The following is a 9,613-nucleotide window of genomic DNA, read 5'->3' on the forward strand; positions in this document are numbered from 1 at the left end:
CTCGCTTTTCAATTTAGTTCAGAAAATGATCGGCAGCTTCCAGAGTATCGCGAGCAATAATCGCGTCGCGGATGCGGGGCGCCGCGGTTTTCTCCATATCCAGTATTTTGTAATTGGTACAGAACATTTTTATCTTGCACGCAGATCCGCAGACTAATTATGACCGAGCTTATTTCGACCCAGAGTTACGAGTCCATCTAAACTAATCAATTCCGTATCGCCATTTTTATTAGATCAAATGAAAAGACCAGAATTGATTTGAAAGGTGTGTAGGTTGAAAGATGTGTGAAATAAAAATTTGAATGGATCCAACTGTGTCGGAATGTATATGGGTACATGGAAATTCAAAATGGCCGACCAAGGAGGTTCCTCCTTACCGTCAGTCTATTACAATCCACTCGGGATGTCGAAGAATATATTAAATCATTTATTAAGAATCGTAACGATAACATCTATGTAAGGAACAATGTAATAAGTTAACGTTAATCCTAGAGATTGTTGTCCTCCTCGGGCAGCAAAGAAGTTCTGCTCCGTAGCGACGCTTCTGGTATGTCTCCTGTGGAAAATCAACGAATTATTTCTGTAATACGGCAACTCTTTTACGGTTAATAATAGAACGAGAATAATCACCGATAGACAAGCTCCCCGATCTGTGCTTTCGTATCAACAGAACAGTTACAGCGATGGCCGCCACGGCGACCGCCACGATTCCCAGAATTCCCACCATGGTGACGTAATTTGGCAATTTGGAACGTTGCTCGGAGATCGTGTAGCAGGGCGAGTCTGAAAGACACGACGCTGGAAGTGAAATGTTCAATTACAAACCAAACAAACGAGATATCCTCACCTGTGCTCATGAGACACGCAATGGTATCGTTATCATCAGTTCCATTCGACCTGTGGAAACACAGAGTCTCGTTGCTGATCTCGTTCCAGCAATTATGGTAGCATGACGGACTGCTGGAGAACACGCTGACAATGGTATCGTTCACGCTGGTGGCCACGGTCGTTCTGCGAAATCCCGACAGAGTTCGTAGAAATTAAAAAAGATTCGATGCAGATTGCGAATTCTTGTTTCACTCTCAACCGATTGGAGTCTCTAGATTCTATGAAATATTTCCGGAGATTGATACATTACTCGCGTTTATTAAAAATTCCGCTAACGTTCCTTGTTACGTTCGCTCAGACGGAAAGTATCAAAACGTTGTCGTTTAATCCGTTTGCACACCGACGTGTGTCGAGTGCGACTCGACGGAAATTTTATTCGCAGCGACTCTTATGTCGAGTGCGACTTGACATTTTTAATCCTTTGGGGACGAGCGTCGATATACTGACGACATCAGGAATATAAATCTCGTTACTGAAGCTGCAACCGCGTAATTCAACGCGCGTAATAACGGAACAGTGCATATTGCTCGTTTTCTCGATTATTTAATACCGAACACACATAATCTGGATCACTGAGAAAAAGATTCTTTAGGCAATCCGAGCCCGGAAATAATTTGATTACCGACGTGATTACGCGAAGCACTTGAAACTAAACGGGAATTGCTACAAAGAGAATTCGAAAAGAAATTCAGGATGCAATTCAGGATGTTAATTAACCTGGATGACACTCACGCATTCAGGTGCTCGTTGTCCCGAGGAACATGAACGACGCAGAAGGCTGGCAAGTGACATCTGAGCCCGTCCCATCCGTAGAAGCACTCGCAGGATGCGTTTTCCGTGACGCACAGTCCTCGATCGTTGCAGTTGTCCTCGCAGGCGCTGACGCAGCCGGTGTCGTTGTCTTTCTTGACGAACCCGACGTCGCAACGGCAATCGCCAGGCGAGACGCACCTGCCGTTGTCGCAGTTGCCGCAGTCGGGCACGCACACCTGTTTCGCATCGCGCACGACGAGCATGTGCCCGTCTGCGCACTCGCAGACGCCGGGCGCAACGCAGCTGCCATTCGTGCAGGACTCGCAGACAGGTGTGCATCGCTCGTCGTCGTCCTTCTCGAACCCGGGGTCGCAGGTGCACTGGTTCGGCGCCTCGCAGGTGCCGTTCGCGCAGTCGAACGCGCACACCGGCTCGCAGGTGAACTTCGCCGGGTTCTCGACGTATCTGTCAACAATTTATCATTGAACTAACAAGACTCGATCGGGGCGCTCAAATTAATTCGTCGAGTCCGCAACGTAATTGTAAGAAATTATTATCAACGCAGGTTAAGGGCCTACAGTAAATTCCTTGGAAACCGAGTACCTGTGGCCGTCCTTGCACCTGCAGGTGTCAGGCGCCACGCAGACCCCGTTCTCCCCGCATGACTTAACGCATTTCGGCATGCATCCTAATCCATCCTTCATTTCGTAGCCTTTATTGCAACTGCACTTGTTAGGCGCGACGCAGGTACCGAACTCGCAGGGGTCATCGCAGATCGGAGTGCACGCCACTGTACTGTTCGGGCTGAGCAGGTAGCCCTCGTGGCAGATGCAGTTGTTCGGCGCGACGCAGGTGCCGTTCCCGCAGGGAATTTGACAAACAGGTGCGCATACGTGCACATACACGGAAGGCTCGTGTCCGTCGTGGCACTCGCAGGTGTACGGACGCGAGCACTCGCCGTGCTCGCAAGGCGGGTCGCAGACGGGCACGCAGTGCGTGCGGTTCACAGGTGTGTAGTCTCGAAGGCATTCGCAGACACCTGGCATCGTGCAGTCGCCGTTTGTGCATCCCCCGGTACACACTGGAATGCACTCCCCACTGCCGTCGTCCTGCGACATAGTTACATTTCCTGGTAGTAATCGAATTCTTTTGGAAAGAAATAATCTCCGATCTTCGAATTACGTTCTACGTTCGTTCGATCTAGAAAAAACTGTGCAAGAATGCGCGAATAATTAATTGTTTCGCGAATTACCATTTCGTACCCGTCGATGCATGTGCACCTATTGGGCTCGGTGCATTCCTGGTAGGATCCGCAGTTGTTGCACATGGGCTGGCAGACGTGTTTCATGGTCTCGTCGCCGTTGAAGTAGTACCCGTCGTGGCAGGTGCATTCGCTGGGAGAAGTGCAGTTCCCGTTGACGCAGGCGTTCTCGCAGAGGGGCTCGCAACGGAACTCCGAGTCCTCGGCTTTCCCGTAGCCGTCGTCGCACCTGCAGGTCTCCGGTGCGATGCAGGTGCCCTTCAGACACGGCTGGGAGCAGATCGGCTCGCAGACGTACGGATAGCTCAGCTGGTAGCCTGGGTCGCAGGCGCAGGTGTTCGGTCCCACGCACGCGCCGTTCAAACAATCCTGATCGCACTTGGGCTCGCACGCGAACGGGTTCTCGGGGTGTCTCTCGTAGCCCGGCTCGCAGGTGCACACGTTCGGCAACGTGCACACGGCGTTCACGCAGGTGGAATTGCAAATCGGCTTGCAAGTCTGCGGAGAATTCGTTGCCAAGGTATTTCAAACGAACAGATACAGCAACGAAGCAACAAAATTTTAGGAACATTGGAACGAATGTCTGACAGAAAGCCGTGCGTTACACGTTTTCCGAAATGGAATTTACCATGCAATTTCCATGTTACTCAAAATGTTACACTAGTCTTCGTTGTTACACGGAGCAATGTTTCCACGCTTTCTTCTTTTACAAAATGCAATATACGTCCTTTTACTAGACATTCGTTTAAGCTTTGTTTCGACTCCAAATATTTACTGCTGGCAACGGACCGTTCGCGCGAGTCAATTTATTCCAAGCTGTAATGGCGATAATGCAAAGGACAAAGTGCATGCGCTGGAAGAGCATTTGTTTCTGTTGCTAGTAAATTGGTTAGAATCAAAATGAAATTGTGTTGCTTCGCTCTCGAGGGACCTACGAGACGCATTCTAATCGCGGAAAGGGTGAATGTGTTCTGTAAAACAGCGAATTAGATTGGTAAAAACGCGAGTCTGGTCGGTGTAAAAGTGCATTTGGCGTGGAAAACCTGTAATTCCTTGTGATGGTAGTAGCCATCGTTGCAGGTGCACACGTCGGGCTCGGTGCAGTGTGCGTTTAGCTCCTCGCAGTCGCTGCTGCAGATCGGCACGCAATCGGACTCCGACGCGTCCAGCCTGTATCCAGGATCGCACTCGCAGACGTACGGCTTGTTGCATTTGCCGTGTTCGCACGTGGAGCAAGCGGGCTCGCAGACGTGCTTGCTGTCCGGGGCTTTGTAATGAAATAAATGGCAGGTGCATTCGTTCGGCATGACACATTCCCCGTTCTCGCAGGGCGGATCGCAGATCGGCTTGCAAACGTCGTACTGGTTCCTTTCGTAGCCAGAGCAGCATTGCTTCACCGTGTTATAGGCGGTGTGATACTAAAACGCCAGAAAATCGCGTCAACGATCGATCGATTCGTGTTCCAGTTCGAACGCTTTACACTTTGTTCCGCGTTTGCACCGTTGCACCGTTCGCTCCGTTCTCTGTCTTAGTCGTTGAAATGTTTTTGTTAAATACAATGTACCTCCTCTATAATCTCTAGCTAGGTTTCGCAAAAATCTTCTACGAAACCAGTGTTAAACCGAAGATAATAAGCGATAGTTCGAGTTACATACAGTCTAGAATTGGATCCAAAGAACGGACCAGCGAAAGGATGAAAAATCTTTTCTCCCGATTTCCCGGTTTGGTCGTGTCGCTTACCTCTGTCCTGTAGTTCCATCGTACCTTAGTGTTGTAAAAAATGCCCCACTTCCTCTCGCGGTACGTCTCGCGATACGGGACTAAATGCGACCTCATGTAACTGCGAACGTAGTTGGGTATCACGGTATTGAACTCGTTTTATTTTTTTTTTTTTTTTTTTTTTTTGGGATCGGATGGTGACGCGCGGGATACGATTCGGACTCACCTGACCAGTTTGTCGCAGTTGCCGCTCGAGTAACTGAGCACGAGCAACTTCGAGTTAACGGCGATTTCGAGTAGAGCAAGAACAACGGCGACCGAAAGGAACCTCATCTCGAGCGACGTGCTGTTAACCGAACGCCGGGATGACGACTAATTGCACAACGAGCTGTAGCGAAGCGCTCTTGTCTTCCTGTCCGTGTCTTCTTCAGACGCTAAACAGGAAGTCGAGCGATACCGCTTTTCCGGACAGTCGGGATCCTCCGAACGTCCCGATAAGAACTCCATATCGCTTGTTTCCATACGTTCTTTTCATTCCTTTATTCGTCCATCAACATTACAAAAATTCTATCGACGTCTACCGGCGCCTAGCAGCCCGTTCACGGTTACTACTTTGCGCCGGACGCGCGCGCGCAACATCGCAATAAATCGCTCCAATAGACAAGCTCTCTCTCTCTCTCTCTCTCTCTCACACACACACACATGGACACACGCACTATCTCCACGCGCGGGTTGGAGCGGGTACTCGACATGGTCGTCGCCGTTTACTGGCGCCTAGCAGTCCGCTCACGGTTTTTACTTTGCACCGGACGTGCGCGCAACATCGTAATAATCACTCCGGCACACAATCGTTCTTTCTCATGCGCACTATCCCAACGCACGGGTCGGGTCGGGTACCGGCCGTGAGGCGATCGTCGACTACTGAGCGGGGACGCATCGCTGTCTGCCCTTGACGCCAGTCTCCTTCCTGTAGCCCTGATTACAGATGCAGTAGTTGGGAAGGGTGCAGACGCCGTTAGGGCATCCGCCGACGCAGACGGGCAAGCACCTGAACGGGTCGTGCGGGTCCATGATGTACCCGCGTTTGCAGCGGCACTGATTGAGGCCGACGCACTCGCCGTTCAGACAGGGAGACTCGCAGATAGGTTCGTTCGATTGCGGGAATCTGGGCGGGACGCAGCGACCGGACTGCGGGTCGTGCGTGTACCCGGCCTCGCACATGCAAAGGTTCGGGCCGACGCACCTACCGTACTGGCCGCAGCCGTTCGGACACATGACGGGGGACTCTGTGGGTCTTGGCTCGGGACACCTGCCAGTCTCCGGGTCCACGACGAGTCCGTAATCGCATATGCAGAGATCGGGTCCGACGCAGACCCCGTACGACCCGCAGCCGTTCCTGCACTGGAACGAGCTCACCGCCGGCACGCACCTGCCGGTGTCCGGGTCCACTCGAGAGCCCACGTCGCACACGCACCTGTTCGGGCCCACGCAGGTCCCGTTCGCACCGCAACCGTACCTGCACAGGGGCCCGGTACTCGACTCGCCAGTCAGGGGCACGCAATCGCCGCGCGAATCGCGAGCGAACCCGATCTTGCATTTGCACACACCTGGTGGAACGCACTCGCCGTTCGGGCATCCTTGCCGACATTCCAGGAAACAGCTGCCGGAACCGTCAGGTCTGTAGCCCGGCAGACAGTTGCACACTCCCGGACTGGTGCAAATGCCGTTCAAGCATTCTCCAGGACACTGCGGCACGCAATCGTCCGTCGAATCGCGAGCGTACCCGATCTTGCAGTTGCACACACCTGGTGCAACGCACTCGCCGTTCTGGCATCGAGAACATTCCGGGACGCAACGGCCGGAAGCATCATTCGTGAAACCCGGACTGCAGCTGCACACACCTGGCGCAACGCATTCGCCGTTGTTGCATCCTTGAGGACACTGCGGCACGCAATTGCTAACCTGGTCCAGACCGAAGCCTTGCTTGCAGTTGCACACTCCTGGAGCCACGCACTCGCCGTTCGGACAGCCCCGGGGACAGTCTGGCACGCAGCTGCCGGAGGGGTTCAAGGTGAAACCTGAATTGCACCTGCACTCGCCTGGGGAAACACATTCTCCTCCCACGCAGCCGTTGGGACAGCTGGGAGCGCAGGTCTCGCTGTCTCCCGGCGGGTTCGCGTACCTGAAGAGCGTGGAATATTTAGTAATGACAAACGTTGACACGTATGCAATTCATATATCAAGAATCCAGAATCTCGTTGTTCGTTCACAGAATATATTGGTTACAGTGTCGCCCGATTTGGCGAACAAGATTTATTCAGGAAAAAGGTTATGCTTTCTCAATGATGAAATGTCTAACATACCCTTCGCGACAGGTGCACACGCCAGGCGCAGTGCACTCTCCGTTGCGACAGTTCTCGCAGGCAGGCACGCACATCTTCGGTTCGATCAGGTATTCAAGGTCCGGAGAGGGTTGCAGCACGTAGCCAGGTTTGCACCTGCAGACCCGAGGAGCCACGCAGTCGCCGTTGTTGCAACCACCGGGGCAAATCGGCTTGCACTCGCCGTTCACCTCGTCGTAGCCCAACTTGCAGGCACACACGTCAGGGGAGAAACAGTACGCGTCCTTCTTGCAGGGCATTTGGCAGAAAGGCATGCATACGCCATCTTGAGGGAACCAGTTCTTAGGGCAGCTGCACTGGTCCGGCGCGATGCACTTGCCGCCGAAACAACCCTGAGAGCAGCGTGGCTCGCAGGAGTCGGACGTTGCGTTTTTCTGGTAGCCTTCGCAGCAGTCCAGGATAGTGATCAATCCGTTCGTCTGAAATGGATTTTTCAATGGAATTTCTGGGACCATTGCTCGAAACAGTTGGAGAAATTTTAATTGGCATGCACATTTTTGACTCGCACATTTTTTAACTGGTTAAGTAGGAATTGAATGTGTAGCTTTTTTTAACACGTTCGCTACCACTTATTTCGTGGCTTGCCTTCTTAAAAGTTTCATGCAATGGAAAAATGTAATACAGTTCTTGAATAGTTTACTGCATACTACGACTTTAACGCTAGGTTTACGGAGCACTAAACGTAAGTATTTTACATATCAATATCAATAACGAGAATTTATCTATCCCTTTCAGCCTTTTTCTATAATATATATCCAAAGAAATACATTTTTTTTAATAATTCCTCGTGGATGCAACGTTATAATCTCAATAATCGTAGATTAAAAATATTAGGACGCGTCCCGTGAACCTAGTGTTACATAGCAAAAGTGTAAACTTGAGTATATTTTTAAGTAAATTGTGTGGTAGAGAACGCGTCGTATATGATTACTATGTAAGTAAAATTGAGATAACCAAAATGTTATCACTGGCAATGTAGATATAGTTTATACTACACATTATAATACTAGATACCACGACACAATTAAATGTAAAAGTTATTCGTTGCATTGAGAAAGAACTGAAAAGTTTCTGGAAGGCGATAGTGAACTCCAACGACGAATTAACTCGTCATCTACAATCGACATGAATAGTTCACATTCTCTGAAAAAATTTGTGAGTCGTCTCGAGTAAGTTTCGATCGAAGAGGTATGCATTTACCGTTCCGTCGTCAGGTGTTGCTGTCGAGGGAAGAGTGTTATGTGGAAACTGTCTCGTGACGTTCAAAGCCACCGCATCTGCGTAGCTGGAAACACACACATACATACGTAGTATGAAAACATAAACGGATCAACGAGCTCACGTTGCCGTGATAACGAGGGGGCCAAAGGTTACGCGTTCTTACGCGAACATCGGACGCTGCGTTTCAATCTATTATAAGCAATTTGAGCAACGCGCTCGGAACAGGCCCGCTCGGCCCGGTTCTCGAACGTTCGCGTTTGCGCCTGCATTCTTCAAAATTTCCCAAAACTTCTGCAACATACGCTCGCTCAAACGAGGTCTTTGTTTAAAAAAATCAGTCCACCGATTATTTCAGAAACAATTTCGAAAAATTATATTTTCTTCAGAGCGTTACCAGGTTTTAACCCTTTGCACTCGAAGCTACATTTTAACTGCAAAATCAAGACATTTCTTCGAACCCAGAACATATTCTGTCTAATCGATAGATTACAGTCGAGTTTAATAATAATCTTTTGAATAATGCTGTGACAATTTCTAGTGGCGCCTCCGACAAAAAGTGTAACAGTTCATGCGGATATTTCTGCGGACTTTTTTATCTTCTTAACAAAATGATGCCGAGTCTCGAAACTCAGGCTCTTTCCAATTTGCACCAGAGCCACGTGTACAATTTTGAGCAGTCGTTTCCGGAAACGTTTCGAGCCCTGACCGTGGAAGAGCTCGAAGGTTTGAAGGATCGATTTGGGGGAGAAAGCACGTGCGCAAAAGCAGATGTAACTCACGGCATGGTCTTGTAGCAAAGTCCAGCGATGGTGGTGGCATTGTTAGCGCCTCCCTGGCTCGGTCTATTCCCTTTGACACCTGTGCGGGTCCGATGCCCACCTTTCACGCCCTCGACCGCCATTGTGTCGGCGGCGAAAAGCGCGAGCAACGACGCGCATACGATTACCGTCGTCCGCATGTTGATCATCTGAGCGCGGATAGAAGACTGGTTTCTTATTTTCGTGCGGAGCGCGATCACATCAATCCTGATAACACCGAGCCGAGCCGGGGTCACACCGCCTTTACCATCTTCCAGCGATCCCGACTGCGTAGTTGTTCGCAGAAATGTTTATGGATCCGCCAGTGGCGAAACTGACCGAGTTCATAGAAATCCGCTTCCGAACGGCCACAGGGACCACCGACCGGCCAGATTTTTCTCTCCTCGCTTTCCTCGAACCACGCAGAAGCACACCGTTCGCAATAGTCCGCAAATTTCCAATGACACCGGACACAGACTCTTTGGACCCTGACATCATCTTCTGCTTCTTAGAATCCCTCCCGTCGGAACCGCTTTTGCATTACGGTTAGATATTAAACAGGGAAATGTTTA

At 50.4% G+C, this 9,613-nt stretch overlaps 1 protein-coding gene across 1 annotated transcript; it reads right to left on the reverse strand.

Moving 5' to 3' along the window:
• Positions 1 to 406: 406 nt before the first annotated feature.
• On the reverse strand, positions 407 to 9,481 carry LOC143358173 (uncharacterized). Its single transcript, XM_076795123.1, has 14 exons — positions 9,024 to 9,481; positions 8,224 to 8,308; positions 6,985 to 7,442; positions 5,541 to 6,803; positions 5,458 to 5,488; positions 4,848 to 4,993; positions 4,643 to 4,742; positions 3,946 to 4,320; positions 2,894 to 3,400; positions 2,245 to 2,750; positions 1,621 to 2,106; positions 848 to 1,011; positions 631 to 783; positions 407 to 556 (listed from the first exon to the last, which is right to left on the reverse strand). The coding sequence occupies exons 1-14, from the start codon at positions 9,209 to 9,211 to the stop codon at positions 489 to 491; spliced, it is 4,530 nt and encodes a 1,509-aa protein (XP_076651238.1). The 5' UTR covers positions 9,212 to 9,481; the 3' UTR covers positions 407 to 488.
• Positions 9,482 to 9,613: the final 132 nt, after the last annotated feature.

The sequence above is a fragment of the Halictus rubicundus genome, chromosome 10, assembly GCF_050948215.1.
Source record: "Halictus rubicundus isolate RS-2024b chromosome 10, iyHalRubi1_principal, whole genome shotgun sequence".
Lineage (NCBI taxonomy): Eukaryota > Metazoa > Arthropoda > Insecta > Hymenoptera > Halictidae > Halictus > Halictus rubicundus.